Below are 19,395 nucleotides of genomic sequence, written 5' to 3'. Positions count from 1 at the left end.
AAAAGGAGGGGGCTCCTCGCTCACTGATGCAGAAACCATTCCTTCCCCAGTCCAGATCTGTGATCCCCTGTGTGGCAATCATGGATGCCTGCTGACATGTTTCTTGGTGCTCACAGAGAACCAATCCTGGCTTTCCTTCACCTGCTTTAAGGTACTTCAGAAGAGCCCAAGAAGCACTGCCTTTGGGCCTGTGGGGAGCATCCATTGCTGCGAGTGCCTCCATTGTAAGATGATGACACTTCACCTGGAACCTCCCCATTTTGTGATCCTCCAGTCACACTGGCAGCTACTGTCAAGGCACCACTGCCCTTTGTCAAAATTTCAAAAGTGCCTAGAAACTCAATGAAGTCGGCGGCACCAGTGTAGAGGAAAGAAACTATCCCTTACCCTACCCAGAATTTTAACTGGGCACTCTAAAGCATATCCTGCAATAGCAGAAATTCTGATGACACCAAGACTGAATCCTCACCGGCAGTTGCTCCACCCTCGGGCTTCTGCTTGAGCCGGCTCAAGCGATCAATTCCCCACTTGTTGCTCCGAGGGCTCCTCTTGATCCACGGCTGCCTCCCATTCCCCTTGTGGTGACTAGATCTCAAAAAACCCCAGATCTCGTCTCTGCGAGGGGAATGGAGGTAGCTGCGGATCCCAAGATGCCCATGCAGCAACTGGTGGGGAATCGATTGCTTCAGCCGGCTTAAGCAGAAGCCTGGGGGGGTGGGGGGCGGAGCAGCTACAGGTGAGGAATCAGTCTAAGATTACTGAGACCCTGCCACGGCACCCCCCATTAGCAACTGTTCAGCTTGCACTAGCTTGTCTTTCAATTAGATACACACATCTTTCACACACACTCAAGAAATCTCATTAGCTGCACTGAAATTTGGCTTCCTTCAAAATTGCTCAGACGCTTCCCTCAGCAGTTACCTCCTAATTTGTTTTGAAGTGAAAAGCAGACGGCACCCTTAAGTGGAAGTTTATCCTTCTCTTCCAGTGGTAGTTGGGAGAGGGCACTCAAAAGGAGATTCTCAGTGTCTTGAAAAACATCCCTTTATCCAAAACCCTGAAATGTAAATGTCCCAGTTTCCCTGACAAGATCCCCGTACCTGTTAATGTTGTGCATTTGGGGACGGAGTTGTTTGGGGACTTGGAAGGGAAAAAAGCAGCCATTTAAACCATAACTTAAAATGTTCTTTCACCAGCTTTGTTCCTAGAGTTTTCTTTCTTTAAGCAAAGGGAATTTCTCGGTGTCAGCCTCTAAAGAAAAATATAAAACAATAAAAATGTGTGTCGTTTTCACCCTCCTAAAGGTATGGTACATGTTCCCCCTTGTTAGCGTCATGCCCATAGGTTTCTCTAGGGCCATAGTGGGTCCCTTTATACTGGCCAGAGTCCCCACAAACAAAAATGGGCATCTGCATCAAGCTGGGAGTGAAATTCTTTCTCCCCTTTGGAAGATTGGAAGAAAGGGACCGTAGAGTAGCAGCCACACAGCCATATCACCGCCACTCAATTTGCACAGGATGGCTTCTGTCAGGCCGGGAATCATGGGGGAACTTCAGACTAGCTTCAGATCTGAAGTTAAAACTGGTTTGGCTTGGAGCCAGCGGACCACACAAACCAACATGGAACCACCGGTGCAACATCTTGGGTCTCCCGCTGGCTGGTTTTCCAGGAACGCCTTAAGCAGCCCCATCCTGTGATAGTGGAGGAAGATAAATGCCATCTTTACACAACTTCTTGACACATTGTGCAATTCAAGAGAGCTTGGCCACGACAGCCTCTTGGCCTCTAAATGTACCAGGCCCATTTACAGGTACAAAATCCATAGGCGGATGCCGACCACAGAACCAGGATCTTTCTCTACCCCTTGACGAAAGAGTAAGGGAAAGTTGTTGGATTAAAATAAGCAGTTAATGGCCTGTGGATTAAAAGGCAACGCCATGACAACAGTCTGCTACCCAAATGGAAAGCGCTAGGCTGGGAAGAAAGATGGACGAGACAGTTGTGTTGGCCTATCTACAGGTCAGCTCTCTTCTTGTGTGCCTCCCACATCACAGCACGTTCAACGCACGGCTCCAGAAGACCCTCACGCCCATCTCCCACTCGAGGCGAAGCTCCGGCTGAACGAGAAGCTGATCTCCGAGTTTTTGTACTTGCCCCAGGCTCCAAAGGGCACAACAATGGCAGTACTGTTATCTTCCGTCCCGTATTGTACGGCCTGATAGAAAGAAATGACAAGATAGAAGTTTAGCTGTCTCAACGCCATCTAACTGTCTGTCTGTACCAGAACGGGTGACCGTACCACAAAAACGATTCAAGCACATGTAGCTAATTTGCTTCAGAAAACTGTAGTGGAAAATGCTGTCAAGTCACAGCAAACTTACAGTGACCCCATAGGATTCTCAAAGCAGGCAGCAGAGAGATTTGCTGTTGCCTGCCACTGTGAAGCAACCCTGGACTTCTTTGGTGGTCTCCCATCCAAGTACTAACTAGGTTCCAAGGTCTGACAAGATCAGGCTAGCCTGCCAGGGCTTTTTTGTAGCAGGAACTCCTTTCCATATTAGGTCACACACCCAATGTAGCCAATCCTCCAAGAGCTTACTTAGTACAGGGCCTACTGTAAGCTCCAGGAAGATTGGCTACCTCAAGGGGGTGTGGCATAATATGCAAAGGAGTTCCTGCTACAATAAAAGCCCTGGCCTGGTCCATTCAGGTTGAGGCTTCAGAAAATTATCCAGCAGGAAACCACAGTGTTCCCAGTTCCCGGGAAATAACTTCTTCACCCAAAGGGTGATTAACACATGGAATTCATTGCCACAGGAAGCAGTGGTAGCTACAAGCATAAATGGCTTCAAGAGGGGATTGGATAAACATATGGAGCAGAGGTCCATCAGTGTATAGGTGGAACTCTCTGTCTGGGGGCAGTGATGCTCTATATTCTTGATGTTTGAGGGGGGGAGGCAACAGTGGAAGGGCTTCTAGTGTCCTGGCCCCACTAGTGGACCTCCTTATGGTGCCTGGTTGTTGTTGTTTTACCACTGTTTGACAGAGAGTTGGACCTGATGGGCCATTTGCCTGATCCAACATGGCTTCTCTATGTTCTGATGTCTGGCAGAAGAGGCTTACCTGCTCAGTAATAACATGAGCTGCTTCGGTAGGATCATGACACTGGCTAACAAAGTCGCAGATCTCTTGGCTGTTCACCATGAAGTTGATGCCGTCTGTGGTGAGGACCAAGAAGCTGTCACTCGCATGTTGGAGCTGTAATGAAACAAGCGCACAGATATTGCCTAGACTGAGAGCAATTTACTAGAAATGGTTAGATTAATGAAAGGCGTTTTTATTATTTCAAATATGGGAATATATTCGAAATAGCGCTTTCTAGCAGAATAAAGAATGACAACAGCTATTGCCCCTTCCATATAAATGCATCTCCGATTGCAAGTAACAGCCCCTAATGGACGCCTCTGAGAACAGAACCTGCTGCTGCATGAATATATGAATTTGTCTTGTACTACTGGCCAGAGTATTTGGTCCATCCAGCTCAGAACTATTGACTTAGAAAGCAGCTCTTTGCTTGCTACCCAAAAGGCTTAATCTGGAGATGGCCAAGAACTAAACTCTAGATCCTCAGACTTTTTCCCATTTCTGTTTGCAAACATAGCTCCCACCTCAGATTTCATGGACTGGAATATGACAAGCTCAAAAGTCTGAATACTTTCACAGAGCCATCCTAAATAAAACAGAGTTACAGCCTTCAAAGCAGTTGACTTCGGTGGACTCAGAAGGGTGTAACTGTGTTTAGGACTAAACAGTTCAATGTCCTTGGTGTTTTCAACATCACTTTCCTGTTATTTGGTGCAGATCATTAAAATCTCAGTTTTACAGCTAGGAGGAGCTGTCCCATATCAGTTGGTATAAGAGAGAGCAGACTTCTAAGCTGATATGTACAGCCTTGACTATTTGCATTGCTGAAGTTAGCTTTAGAGCAGCAGGCAGTTTGCATGTAGTCAAGCAACAATTTGGGGCATTTCCAGAGGATGCATTTTAAAATGTAAAGCATGTCAATTTGATATGCCCAACAGCTACAACCCAGACCAGGTCTACTTGTGCCACCAGCTGCTCATTTAACAGCACAAACATCAGCAATCCAAACCAGAACAGGAGTGAAAATCAGCACTGAGAATTCTGAGCCCTAAACTGGTAGCCATAACACCACCCTCTTTCAGCTGAAGGAGAAAGCACACAGCCTCAGTGGCCTCTTACCTGAATCCTTTTCGTTTCTGGTTCTGCAATCACACCATGTTTCTTAAGATCCAAGTCACCAATGCTCCGGGTCATTGCAAGTCTGCCATTCACATGAGGCTGTCCTAAGCTGTTCCAGGCAACAAAGCCACCAGCTTTCTTGATTCTTGACGAGAGAGAGAGAGAGAGAGAGAGAGAGAGAGGAAGACAGCACAATATTTAGATTCTCTCTCTGTACTTTCTCCATAAAATATGTCCAAGGCAGTTATAAATGGCTGGTTTACACAGGTTACCAGGGCTTTTTTTGCAGCAGGAACTCCTTTGCATATTAGGCCACACCCCTCTTACATAGCCAGTCCTTCAAAGGGCTCTTATTACAGGACCTACTGTAAACACCAGAATGACTGACTATATCAGGGGTGTGTGGCCTAATATGCAAAGGAGTTCCTGCTACAGAAAAAGCCCTGCAGGTTACTTTGCCTGAATCCAAACAAGCAACCAGGTTATGGGACTGCTTACACATACACAGGGAATTGCCACATTTTGCATATGTTAGTTGACTTTGGCAGACTATCACTCCATTTTTAATTCTCATTCAAGGTAGGTACTTCCACTGGGAAGACTGAAGTGAGGTTGGTTAAACACATATTGCTGTTCAGAGATCTCACCCTTTTCCGGTAGGAGGAGGAGGAGTTTGCTGAGCACAAGTCTGGGAATCCCTAAGTGCCCAGGAGATGGAGCTTCAACTCAGCATGGGGCTGCTGCCACTTGAGTGGAAAAAGTGCATTACAGACTCCGCGTGATGTAGTAGTTAGAATATCAGGGTAGGATCCGAAAGACCCAGGTTCAAACCCATACTCTGCCATGGAAGCTTGACGGGTGACCTTGGGCCAGTCACACATTCTCAGCCTAACCTACCTCACAGGGTTGTTGTGAAGATAAAATGAAGGGAGGGAGAATGCTGTAAGCTACTTTGGGTACCCCACTAGGTAGAAGTAGTTAAATAAATTTTTAAAACCCAAGAATTCAGATTTGATTTTGTTTTGCACAAGGATCCAGGAAACTATACAAAAGAATACTAAGGACCCTAAACCCATTTATGTAGAAGAGCTCCTCCAAAAAATCAATTCCCATCGCCGTGTCGTTTCCTTAGATGCATGGCCTTTTCTACAATGAAATGGTGTGAGGCAATAGCCTGGAATGGTGATTATGGAGAGGGGTCCACCCCTCCATTCCTCTCAGGAGGAAGAAGAAATAATGCTCCTTCCCCCTTTTTAGGCCTGAGCTGTCTTTTAGTACAACCCGGCAATCCCAGCATACTCTACAGTGATTCCTGATCCGGGTGAGGACATGTACCTTTGTTTCTCGTCCTTCCTCTCAGGAGTGTGATCAATGGTCAACTTCAGAGCTTTCCCCTTGCGACACAGAAGGGCACGGCTGTCACCGACGCTGGCCACCACCAGCTCTATCCCGTCCCTCAGCAGGGCCACGGTTGCCGTGCTCCCAGCACTCAGCAAGGTAGCTATAAACACCACACGAGAAAAGGCTGTCAGCAACTGGGCACGGAACCCTCCTGTGATTTTTACATTCTAAAGTGTCATAAACTGTTCTTTTACCAGGAGACTCTCTGCTGTACAGCTTAAAACTACAAAAACCGGAAGAAGGGAGCTCACGTGCACAGAAAGACAGAGAAAAGCTTTTACAACATGGCCATATCATGCAAGGGGGAAAGCATCACACTAGCAAGAGAAGTCAGGGACAGACTGTTCTATACTCCTCTGTGGCATAGTTTTTCAACGAGCGCTCAGAGACATTTTATAGGCTTCCGCTTTCCCCAAGCAGTACAGTGGGGTGAGACAAGGACTGGGAGACAAATCAGGCTTCTACTCTGCCCTGGAAGTTCACTGGGTGACCTCGGGCCAGTCAGTATCTCTCAGGCTAATGCACCTCACAAGGCTATTTCTGTGAGGATAAAACAGAGGAAGGGAGACCAGTGTTGCATGCTGATTTGGGGAGAAAGGCAAGGTACAAATGTAAGACACTGCCAACTTGTGCCGGCAGCACCTCTGACTGCAGAGTGCTAAGAACTGAGAGTATTCTAGTGGAGGGCAGCTGGAGGAAATCTGAAAGCATTTTCCTTAGTTGCTACAATTTTTTTTAAACAGGATGAGTGCTTCATAATCAGGTGTGCAAAGGACACAGCTAGCTCCCCTTATTCAGAACCAGATAAGGCACATCTGCACTGTAAATTACACCAGTCTGATGCTGGGTTTGAAATCAGTCTCGTTCACAAAGCTGCCCCTCTCAAAGGTTTATGGGAACTGTAGTTTTGTGAGGGTTCTAGTTAACAAAAGGGTATTGTCCAGCCCATGCTCTTTTATTCACCACTGGGTTCATGGGCTGGAGGATCTAGAGAAGGAGAGGATTTCAGAAGCAATGAACCACACCCCTTACGGATTACTTTTTCCCCTCCTATCCAGAACTACGATGCTCAGGGAGACCAGAATTCTCCTTTCCTTATCAACCATAAGAGCATGACAAGAAATACATCAGAACTTGTTGTACAGTAAACCCGAGGAATCATATAGAAAAGAAAGCTACAAAAAGGTAATCTAGAACTAGGCAATATTATGATTGTAATTATTTAAAACAGGCATAGTTACTGCAAGGAGGCTCTCGAATACTGCTTTTGTTAAATTTCAGGATAGATATTTCCCTTTCCCTCCAATCTGAGCTAGCCAAACAACTCCCACCAAGTTCAAAGAGTCATACTTTGAAGTGAGCAGAGGATTACTGGTTTACTTTCACCCTTTGCATTTTGTGACAGTGTGCCTTTTGCAACATTTCCAAACATGAGCAAGGGCAGGGGGAAAAGTGAGATGATGGCCTGTCTCAAATGGTTATGCAATTTAGAGCATCAGCACTGCCTGTAAAATACCTGTTTTAAACCAACAATTTAAATAGGACATACCAGAATATCAAATGTTGAGGTATTCTGTGCCTTTGCCTCTTCCACCCCCTCTAAAAATTAAAGGCTAAATCTTGAGGTTGCTACTAGCCCCCCTCCCGCTGTTGTATTCCTTGCTTTTGGAACAGCAGTGCCATAACACAATCCCTCACAAAGCTATGAATCATCGTATGCAGGAATACCTGTTTGCAAAGCAGGAAAACAGTGGCCTGGATCTATGTATGTGTTTGGTTCCCTGTGTAGAGAGTTCATTTGGAACAGACAGATCAAATGCTCCTTTAACCCTGAAGAGTTTGTTCTTGCAATTTAGTGCAACGTTGAGGGAAACCTTTTCTCCACTGAATTTAGAATCCCCCATTGCAGCTTGCAGCATCTCCGAAAGTTTATGGTTGCAACTTGCAGCACTAGCACGAAAGGGTACTAGCACCTGTCAAGATTACAGACACTACGATTCTCTGGGATGGTTTAACAATGCTCTAGTAAAATTATAGCCTTTAGGAGCAATGGGGTAACAGTTTTAGCATGTTCTTAAATGCTGCCTGTCTTTTGTAAGAAGTTTGTATCGGTAATACAGTATACAAGAAGGCTACCCCATAGAGTGATGTCACATCATGACGTTTTCTTGGCAGTCTTTTTTACAGGGTGGTTTGCCACTGCCTTCCCCAGTCATCTACACTTTTTCCCCCAGCAAGCTGGGTACTCATTTTACCAACTTCAGAAGGATAGAAAGCTGAGTCAACCTTGAGCTGGCTACCTGAACCCAGCTTCTGCCTGAATCAAACTCAGGTTGTGTGAGCACAGCTTGGATTGCAATACTGCAGCTTTACCACTCTGCAGGTGCTTGCACAGGAGACTACCTTTACCTTTTTATTAAGGAAATAATATAAATGCCACACCGATATTCCTTATGCCATGTCCCAAAACATCTGCATAGGTATGTGGTATTACACAAAATACATAACACCACATCCCAGGGGAAAGGTTCGTAGCTCACTGGTAGACCACAAGCAGGTCTTGGGTTTTCCCCCAGGCATCTCTAGCATCTTTGAGAGATGGAATTGGGAAAGGCCTCTGCCAGAGATTCTGGACAGCTGTTGCCTATCAGAGCAGATAGTATTGAGCTAGAGTGACCCAACTATCTGATTTTTATGAGGCAAGCTCAGCATACCAGCTGCAAGGCAAGGAGAACAACTCCTATACCTTCTGACTTAAACACACTGTAATAGAAGTCAACGGGATCTACTTAATCAACAAGCGTTTTACAGTTTTAGACAGAGGACCTACAAGGAAAGGGGGTTTTGCATAGGAGCCCTTTGCAAAACTCCACTGAAATTGATAGCTTCGGCCCCCTAGCTAATAGTGCAGTTCCAAAACCAAGGAATCGTGTTCTTCATTAGGATGTCAGTATCTACTATCAGATCTAATTCAATCAGCAGGAAGAAAAACATTGATTTGGCACACATTGACATTTTTTAAAAAAACAAAAACAAGAAAACAACAACAGCTTTTTTGTTTCCTAAGCAGCATAAACTACAGAAATTCAAAATCTATTCAATAGGTATCTTAACACTCACTGGACATTTTTAGAGCATGTCATCTCAACTAATATGACAAAGTGGACGTGGGAACCTTGCAGTAGTCCAGGCTAGGAACCCGCCGGACTCCTTCGCCTGGGACCAAATTAAGCTGATTTTTCTTTCCACTGAAGCCCAGCATATAGAGTCCCGGGCCTCCAGTTCTAGAGCTGCTGGTCAGGTACAGTGTCTGCCACAAATAACATGGTACACAGAGGCAAATAGGAAATTCACCCAAGAATTTTTTGCTTAAAAATTAAAATAGAACCTGCAACACTTGGGAGGATCAGAGCTGCAAAAGGAAGCAGACTGTCCCTTCTGGTTTAAAGGACTCTGCTTAGAGATTTTTTTTTCAATTCCTATATTATCATATCCAATTTTACTGTGCTTTGTTCTTGCTTAGCAACCCATCCAATCTATTTGCATACTCACTGCTATTTTTTAAAAAACCCCAGCAGTAATGAGAAAATATGACATTCGTTTTGAACTGAAGGGAACTTAAAGGCTTTAAAAAAAAAAAAAATAGAAAACTTAAATATATATGTCCCAGATCATGAAAACATCCATAGTGGAAGCCACTGTTAGAAGGTTTATTATTCATTGCATTGCATACTGAAATTATTTTCTTCCACGGAAATGGCTGATTTTTGCTTCTCTTCTTGCTTTTCGTTCAACAAAGACATTGCTGTACATGTCTAGTAGCATTTATCAAGACGACCCTGGCAGTTCCAATAGCTTCTGAGAAGGACCACAGCAGCTGCTGCTCTCCAGCTGAACTAATGCTGTGAGAGTCAACAACTTCCAATAGCCTATAGGCACAATTTAAATTCTGCAGCTCTCTCACTTCCGCAGTGTTGCAGGTTAGCATGATTTTACTTTTTTTTTTTTTAACATTAGGAAAAGCTTTAATTCTGTATTTTAATTGCATTATGAACACTATTTTCATCACAGAAGCCAAATACACAAGATTCTAAGACCCTCCAAAGGACACTTCTCCCCATCAACCTGATGATAATAAAATAGCTACTCTTAGAATACACAGTTATTGCATATAGTTTCTTAGCCAGCAGCTTGCCTTTTGCTTATGATAGGCTATAAAATGGCATGGGCCTTTCAGTTTCTCCTCTCCCATTCTCTGCATGCACTTACTAGGCCAGGAGACAGAGTGTTTTCACCTTATGCTATTAATAAGGTATACATATTGGGTGTGCAGACAAACAAAAAAAAAGCTTAACTTTCAGGCTGGTACCATCTCTCTCTGGTCATCTGATTTATGGGCTCCGAATGGCACTGAACACAGGAAGTGGCAGCAGCTACAAGCATAGCCAGCTTCAAGAGGGGATCAGATAAGCATATGGAGCAGAGGTCCATCAGTGGCTATTAGCCACAGCGTATTGTTGGAACTCTCTGCTTGGGGCAAGTGATGCTCTGTATTCTTGGTGCTTGGGAAGGGCAACAGTGAGAGGGCTTCTAGTGTCCTAGCCCCACTGATGGACCTCCTGATGGCACCTGGGTTTTTTGGCCACTGTGTGACACAGAGTGTTGGACTAGATGGGCCATTGGCCTGATCCAACATTCTCTTATGTTCTTATGCCCAAAATACATTAAACCCAAGGCTCAGTTAGGTGAGCACTTGAAATCAGATTCATCAACGCGTATTTGTTTAAAAACTGGTTCCTTCATGAGCATCCTCAATATGAAATAGCCTGCAAAGCTATAAATATACCAGCTACAAGGCAAGAAGAGCAACTCCTATACTTTCTGTCTTAAACACGCTGTAATTAAAGTAAACGGGATCTACTTAATCAACAAGCATTTTACAATCAGTTTTAGACAGATGACCTACAAGGAACAGCTTATAAAGCATTAAACACGCACACTTACCAGGGAGTGAATTCTACTATTTCAGTGAGACTTACTCCCAAATAATTCTGTGTAAGGTTATAGAAACCCAAGCCTATGCTTTCAGTAGTAAATACGTTACTCAGTGAGATCCATTCTCAGAACTATGCATGGATAGTATCGCAAGCTAAACCCAGAGGCAGGTGGTTACTCCCCTTAGATCACATCTCCCATTTGTGACATGCACATTTTAAAAAAGGTAAAAATAGAACTGGCATCAGCATATCCTGAGGCAGGTATGACCTCCCCACCCCCCAAACACACACACCTGCTTGCTTGCTGTCACTCCACTACCTGTGCTTCCAACGGCATACGCTGCTTCTAGGGAAAGGTCTGCAGGCAGTGTGGCGAGCTCGGGAGTAGGTGGGGAAGGTCACACAGGCAGATAGGACGGAAAGAGGCACAAACCTGGAATCAGCCTTGGGTTCAAATGTCAGGGCATGGATCTGGGGCAGAGTAGGAACTCCTCTGCATATTAGGCCACACACCCCTGATGCTGCCAATCCTCCAAGAGCTTACAGTAGGCCCTGTACTAACAGCCCTGTAAGCTCTTGGAGGAATGGCTACATCAGGGGTGTGTGGCCAAATATGCAAAGGAGTTCCTGCTACAAAAAAAGCCCTGCTCTGGGGCTTTACTCTTGAAGATTATGGCTGCTCTGGTGTCGCTGAATACAGAATGGCTGCAATTAGGTCTTCATGAAACAAATTGGTCCAACGAGTCTGCCATCAGAAATCACCATTTTGATTGGTAAATATTAATTTGGTAGGAATAATAGTGGTACAGGGCTCTGGAAGACCCAGTTTCAAATCTTTACTCTGCAGTGGAAGTTTGCTGGATAACCTGGAGTTGGTCACGTACCCTCAGCCTAACCTCACAGAGTTGTTTGCAAGTGCAAAACGGAGGAGAGGAACAACAGATGCTGCCTCCGGCTCCTCAGAGGAGGAGTGAGATAAAGATGACCACTAATTGCCTCCTCAGAGCCAGCAGAGCAAAATTAGGCTTGGGGGCTTGTGTGTATGTTGGGTTTTGTGGACAAGCAAAATGATAAAAGCCACAAGGATATTGTCTTTAAAGACCTAACATCACTTAATTTTTGACATTTCAAGTAATTACAGTAGTTCTTTAAATTAGTTCAGCAGTGAAGGCCTAGAGGAACACAGACTTTACAAAACATGTTTAGCAAACTATTGTGCATTAAAAATGCTTGGGGTGGGGGGAAACGTAACATAAAGCATTCAAAAACCACTAGCCCCCCCCTCATGAAAGGAGAAGTCCCTTTTCTGTCCACCTCTGAACACAAACACACTTCATACCTACCATCAGCAGATAAGTGAGCATGCCGTTCATATGCTTTCTCTATTTCTACAAAAGCTTTGAACAATGCTATTTCCATGTTCCGCTCCCCAGCAAGGAATTCTCTGAAAAACAAAAAAGTGATCATATTAAATCAAGACACCACCTTTCTTCACACCTCATAATAAGATGGCTGGTGTGGTTAAGTGGCCCATGCCTAGGGTTGCCATCCTCCAGGTAATGGCTGGAGATCTCCTGGGATTACAACCAATCTCCAGGTGACAGAGATCAGTTCCCCTGGAGAAAATGGCTGCTTCAGAAGGTGGACTCTATGTCATTTTATCCGAAGTTCCTCCCCTCCCCAAACCCCACACTCTTCAGGCTCCACCCCCCAAATCTCCAGGTGTTTCCCAATCTGAAGAAGCCCAATTGTCCTGCATGGAGCCCCTGTACAAGCTGTGGAGGCTTTTTGTGCTGCCGTGCCATTTTTAGGATCACCAGCTGCCCATACCTGAGAATTCTGTTTTGGCCTTTACTGAACAACCTACCCAGTGAGAACAGGAAGACCCTCACAGTAGCACTATTAAGTAGAATGTGCAAAGCAGAATTTTTCAGGAAGGCATTTTTGCATTAAAATTATTAATTAAAGGAATGTTCTGGACTTTAGAGAACTGAAAGGCCAAGGGACAGGGGTTTATTGTGTGATACACTGTACTAACTTCTTTCCAAAAGAACATTTATGTTCTTTCCAAAAGAACATCACATACTCCACCCACTATGGCATCACACCATTAGGAGCTTGGTCTCAACAGTTGCATTGTGCGGCTGGCGGCCTCCTTAGGCCTCCTAAAGCCACCCACTGGCTGCATACTGCAGATTCAATCACTAGAAAGCTAGAACCGAGGAGGTCAAATGATGGCCACAAGCGGGGATGCTACCTCCAGGTGACACCTGGGGATTCCCTGGAATTACAAGTCATCTTTAGATTACAGAGATCAGTTTCCCTGGGGAAAATGGATGCTTTGGAGGATGGACTCTAGGGCACTATACCAATGGTCCCTCTAAGCTGTGGAGTTTTGTGAGCAAAAATTCTATTCTGTGAAATACTGGCATTAAGGTTGAGCAAAGCAGGAGTCAAGTTTCACCTTTAAGACCAAGTTTTATTCAGAATGTAAGCTTTTATGTGCTCTCTAAGCACACTTCATCAGATGAGGGGATCAGGTATAGTGGGCTGAAATACATGCAGTTTGTTGATTAAGAGGGCAAACTGACTGTGATCACATGGTAAAACAGTGTGGCTTGGCCATTTGGTCTGGATAGCCATAAATGTTATGAGCTATTGCATAAATTATTGTGCTCTGGGGTCATCCCTCCTGACCTAAGACAAAAATGTGTGAGCTGGAGGCAAAAAACCATGAGCTAGCTTACACTAACTCAGCTTAGAGGGAAAACTTCACTATACCCCTTTGTGTTCCCTGTCTTCCCCTGGCTCCACCTCCAAATCTCCAGGAGTTTCAACCTGGCTCTGGCAACCGAACCCCCACCCACCCTTTGCCTGTGGCCACAGAGGAACTGGCAACCCTACCACAGACTGTTCAGCGTTATCTCCAACTTTTACTAGAACAGAGATCCAAAGGTACTCACTTGATATACTTTTGCATATACTTATTGCAGAAGTCGGCTACTGCCACCCCTCCGTGCCCGTCATAAACAGCAAAATACAGGACATCGTCGGTCAGCTGGGCATAATCAAAGCGGTCTTCGTTTTCTTTTCGCTTCCCAATATGGCTGGAACAGCCCACATTCGACAGGCTGACCTTGGGGATCGGCTTCCCATATTTGATGCTTGGCGGGAGAAGGATGGGCTCGTCGATGCGGTTATCCCAAATGCCAAAGGAGTCCCAGGTGGCAGGACGGCCGCTCCCATCCAGGTCAAAGCGGGACGCTCTGCGGTCAGTAGTGGAACTCTGGCACACAGCTGTCCACCGGCTGTCGTCTTGGAGGAGGCAGGATGTCAGCAGCACCCTCCTCGCTTGGTGCCCTCCGTTTCTGACCAGGCTTACTAGAGCAGCAGTGGACATAACTTGGTTCCACAGCACTTTGGTGAAGAACAAATGACGGGAAGCAGGTCTTGAAATGTCCTGAAACCAACAGTGTTGGCAAAGAAAAAAAGAGAGAGTTACACTGTCAGTTTTCACCGCCATGGTGTGTAAAAAGGAGGAAAGAAAAACAACCGTGCCCACAAAACAGACCTTGTAATTGACTAGGAAAATATTTCTATTAAATAAGCATAACAGCATTTAAAAACATTCCTATAGTTTCATAGCAAATTCACAAAGTCCAGTGTCTCTTAAAGCAACTATGAATAAGATCTTCCTGTGCAACTCCTCATGAAAATTACTTCTCCTTTCCCAAAGTCCCGAAGGCTCCAAAATTCAATGCACCAGGAGGAGTCAATGTGCAGGATTCGGCTCCAAAGGATAAGTTTCCTTCATGTAGTTGCCAGCTAGAAGATCCACATTCTGCTATACAAAGCTTTTTTGCAAGCCGAATAACAATGTTTACAAATTGCTCTCAAAGCATCATTTCTATGCGCCCACTTCTCAAAACATTTCTTCAACTGACGGTCAAAAGCATATTTACATGGGCCTCCTGGTTAACCATGTACCTTAGTAAGAGCACACAATCTGTGTTTTCTGCTATACAGGAAGCACTACTGAGGTGACTGACCCCTACCGGGAGCATGGAGATATTCAGAATGGTGGCTGGATAAAACCTGTCCCTGCCTCCCAACTGCTGGTATTCCAAGGAGGTCTCCCATCCAAGTACTAACCACAGTCGACCTTGCTTAGCTTCTGAGATCTCACAAGATCAGGTCAGGCAGCAATTTCAGGTTTTGTGCTTTTCATTTTTTCCCCTCACAATTCATCTGTTTTTAAAAACTGGTTATCAGTGCGGGGGGTTGGGGGGGGGGGGCGCAAGTAGTTAGCCTTGCCTAGAGTGCAAAAAAGTCTGGGTCTGGCCCTGACTGTATCCCTTCTCCCTAAGCTACCACAGTAGCACAAGGTGTTCAGGGCTATGTATGAGGAACTGCAGCATAAGCTCATCTTGGACAGTCTCAAGCATCTCACATTATCCTGACGGCATGGGAAAGGCCATTGTACTGCACCTTCCAGAGCCGCATAACATAAAAATATAGGCTAATGGCTGCAACTTTACGCTTACTTACTTGGACAGAAGGTCCTACTGAACTCCATGAGACTTGCTTCCAAGTTCACATGCACTGGAGCAATCTACATGGGTCATTAATTCCTAAGAATGCCATCATGAACACAGACTTGTAATGAAGTGTGCCATCATTAAATCCACAAGAAGATTTAGCTGTAAAACGGTCACTCTTTATTTTGTTTTTGTCCCACTTCTTCTAATTCAACAGAGCGTACATCATTAAAAAAAACCTTAATCTAAAATCCATAGAAATACAAACAGAAAAAATAGAAAAAGCAACCTGTTACTCATGGCTCAGAACATCGACAAACCTCAAGAGTCACTAAAAGCATGTTGGAAAAGCTCCAGGTTTCACAAATCACAAGGCTAGAGAGCTTCCTCACCCTGAGGGATACTGTTTCATGAAACAGGAGCAGCCACAGAGAAAACCCCATGTTGAAAGAGTTCTTACTGCCTTGAACGGAGAAACAACTAATGATCCCTGATCAGGTGATCCCAGCAGCCTCGCAGGTGCTTGTCTAATCTTCAGCCCACTATGGTTGCCAGCTCCAGGTTGGAAAATTTCTCAAGATTTTGGGGGTGGGGCCTGGAGAGGGCAGGGGAGGGACCTCACTGGGGCATAATGCCAGAGTCCCATGGCTCTAATACTAGGGCTTTCATTTTTAGCAGGAACACAGTTCTGACTGGCTTGGTGTCAGGGTGTGTGGCCTAATTTGCAAATGAGTTCCTGCTGGGCTTTTTCTACAAAAAAAGCCCTGCTAATACCCATCATATTTTCTCCATCCTTCATCAGGGGAGCTCAGAGCGGCATGCGTGGTTTTTCCCGCTCCCATTTCATTCTTGCAACTCAGGCTAAGAGAATACAAATGAGGACGAAAGAACCATGTATGTAACTCAGGGTACCTTGGAGGAAGCCACAGATAAAAATGTATTAGAAAGACAGGTGACCTTGGGCCAGTCTACCAACCTTCGGTGAGGATCTGAAGTTGGGTCTTCCCACTCTACTACACCACACTGATATCCTAATATTTATATAATGACTTCAATATACATAAAGTGTCTTATTATTTCATGTAAGATCAGTGCCGTTGCTGTTATCTTTATATTGCAACTGTAGGAAATGGTATGATATTTCTGAAAGACAGCAGGTTGCTTAACCGAAGCCAGAGTGAATTCAAACTCTGGAAATACTTCTTCACCCAAAGAGTGATTAACGTCATGGGAGGTGGTGGCGGCTACAAGCATAGACAGCTTCAAGAGGGGAATGGATAAGCATATGAAGCAGAGGTCCATCAGTGGCTATTAGCCACAGCTTATTGTTGGAACTTTCTGTCTGGGGTAGTGATGCTCTGTATTCTTGTGCTTGAGGGGGCGGGGAGCACAGGGAAGGGTTTCTAGTCCCACTGGTGGACCTCTTGGTGGCATTTGGTTTTGGGTTTTTTTGCCACTGTGTGACACGGAGTGTTGGACTGGATGGGCCATTGGCCTGATCCAACATGGCTTCTCTTATGTTCTTATGTAACTATGGACTTTCCGGCTCAGTTTCAAGATCCTGGGTACGTAGCAAGGTTTGAGTTGCTAAATCTGGAAAGAGATTTCCTGTCCCAGGGCCCACATACCCAGGGACAGAGCTTATGCACCATGTACTTGCCATGACGCCAAGGGAGGTGAGGGGGAGGAGGCTGCATGCTTTATAAATCACATCCACGCTCATTTCTCTTATGATCAAAAAACCTGGATAACCTCAAGCAAGGAGGGGACTCTCCAGTCTTACCCAAAGTCATTGGAATCATGCCAATTATGAGGAATTTAATAACAATGAACAATCACATCCTGGACTTGCTCCAATTCCCTCCATTACAAGAAAAACCCCACATCTGGCAACCAGCCAGGAAGAGCATTCTGGTGCCAGACTAGCCAGCTGGCACCCCTAACCAGGGCAGATTCTAACAATTGACTTTCTTGAAAGGAATGACAGAAACAGAAGGGTTGTGCCATTGGACATAAAGCCTAATAAGGTTCCAGTGACTGTTTCCAATGTTTGCTTCTAAAAACTACCATTTCAAGAGACTGCTTTAAAAACTACCAAGCCGCTACCATATTGCCAACAAGCCAGCCAAACCGCCATGGAACACACACTGGTTTTTTGTTTTGCTAGGAGGGTTCATGCAAAGCAGAAGTCACACAACTGCCCAACACAATTTGCATCACTCTGTAGCTACACGGCTCAGCCACCACACCTAGCATGCCACTAGAAGCAGTTTAAGGACTGTTCTGCATGGGATGCATGATGCAACCCAGCGAAGGAATCGCATCACAGTTGCCATTGCAATGCCAGACTTTGAAGAGGGGTGGGACTTGGAAAGGAGCCCAGGTTGTCTCGCACTACAACATACCTCATGAAAAGGGCATGCCGACCCCTCCTTCCCTCAAATAAATCACATTACTGAGAAAGCTTTGGAATCCAATGAAGATCTAAGAGGCTGTGCGTGTCAGTGGAACAAGCCATTGCAAGTCCCAGCGTTATTCAAGTGTCACTCCAGGAACGGCACTCATGATGTGATTCCAGTGTTCAGTTGCATCAGGATGTCTTCCGCTCCAGGCCTAGTCCTTCATGAGAAAGTAATAAGGATCAAAATGTACAAACAATCAAAACCCGACACTAGAGGCAATTATGTAATCAGTTTATTAATTAATTTATACATTGTTAATAATGACTGATAACATATTGTATACTTATTTCAGCCCACATCACTGTAAAAGATTATACATAAAAGATTATACATAATCGAAATGGAGCTAATGAAATCCTGGGGTCTTCGTATGAGACTTTGGGCTGAACTGACTGCTGCATGGCTGCACGTTGATTACATAATTGCCTCTAGTGTCAGGTTTTGATTGTTAACCGTCACTCCTATTTTTGTTATATACAGTAATAAGACCTGGAGAAAAGTGTCCTGTCCCTTTAAGAGAGGCTTAGTGAAAGGTCATTTTCCAGGTGATGTTATTTACTTCCCTGTTATAAAAAGTTTCAGCTGCCCACATTGAGCCTCTGTTAAAGTGACAGGACATTTGTCCTCCAGGCCTGTTGGCAACTCTAACTGCAACATGAGGGAGAGAGGGAGGCTTAAGTCTTCTCCCCTGTACCATTTTCCCAACTAAAAATCACCCCATGGAGTCACTACTTGTCCTTGGAGCCAGTTTGGTGCAGTGGTTAAGTGCGCAAACTCTTATCTGGGAGAACTGGGTTTGATTCCCCACTCCTCCACTTGCAGTTGCTGGAATTACCTTGGGTCAGCCATAGTTCTCGGAGTTGTCCTTGAAAGGGCAGCTGCTGTTAAGAGCTCTCTCAGCTCCACCTACCTCACAGGGTGTCTGTTGTGGAGGGGGGAAGGTAAAGGAGATTGTGAGCCACTCTGAGATTCAGAGTATAGGGCGGGATATAAATCCAATACCTTCTTCATCTTCTTCTCTTGTATAAACTTAGGTGTAGTGATGGGCTGTGCATAAATTTCTGAGTAGATCAAATATTTGCTGGGCAGAGCTATTTAAGGATCACTTATTTAAAACATTTTTATGCCACCTTTCCACTCTGTCGAGGTAGCAAATATAAAGAAAAGTAAAACATATAAGCAATTAAAAATATCGATAAACTATAAACTAATTTAATTCAGTCCTCAAAAACAACACTAGAAGGGGGGTCAGTAACCATTAGTAGGGGCTACGCCAGATGAAACAAAAATGTCTTCCTTCACCTGCTGGTGGAAAACAACAATAGAGGGAGACAGACGGATCTTCTTGAGGAGGCAGTTCCAAAGTTTTGGTCCCACAACCAAAGAAGGTCCTTTCTTGGGTTGCCACCCATCTAGCTTCAGATGATAGGGGCGACCAAAGATAACCGGAGTGTACAGGTAGGTTCATAGGCTGGGGGAAATAACATTGGGGGAGGGAAAAGCTTTGAGCCCCCCTTTACCTGCACACCTTGGTCCCAAAACTGGGTCCCCACCTGATTGAGAACTAAGTTTTAAAGACTGCTCTGAATACATGCCTGGTTTGACAGGAGTTCTGGTGGACTTGCAAACAGTGCAAGGTGTAATTTGGGGCCCCCAATCAATTAAAGGCAAAGGGGGGAGGGGATATTAACCTGCTTATGCCAGTCAGAGGAGGCTGAAAGGGGAACTTTTTAG

General features: G+C 44.9%; 1 protein-coding gene across 1 annotated transcript; it reads right to left on the bottom strand.

The window, feature by feature from the left end:
- Nucleotides 1-1,815: 1,815 nt before the first annotated feature.
- On the bottom strand, nucleotides 1,816-14,129 carry PPM1K (protein phosphatase, Mg2+/Mn2+ dependent 1K). Its single transcript, XM_060247071.1, has 6 exons — nucleotides 13,625-14,129; nucleotides 12,005-12,105; nucleotides 5,599-5,764; nucleotides 4,264-4,408; nucleotides 3,124-3,258; nucleotides 1,816-2,215 (listed from the first exon to the last, which is right to left on the bottom strand). Exons 1-6 carry the CDS (start codon nucleotides 14,059-14,061, stop codon nucleotides 2,084-2,086), a joined length of 1,116 nt encoding a protein of 371 aa, XP_060103054.1. The 5' UTR covers nucleotides 14,062-14,129; the 3' UTR covers nucleotides 1,816-2,083.
- Between the last annotated feature and the right edge of the window lie 5,266 nt (nucleotides 14,130-19,395).

The sequence above is a fragment of the Heteronotia binoei genome, chromosome 9, assembly GCF_032191835.1.
Source record: "Heteronotia binoei isolate CCM8104 ecotype False Entrance Well chromosome 9, APGP_CSIRO_Hbin_v1, whole genome shotgun sequence".
NCBI classification, from domain to species: Eukaryota; Metazoa; Chordata; class Lepidosauria; order Squamata; family Gekkonidae; genus Heteronotia; species Heteronotia binoei.
This window is presented reverse-complemented; position numbering and strand designations above follow the sequence as displayed.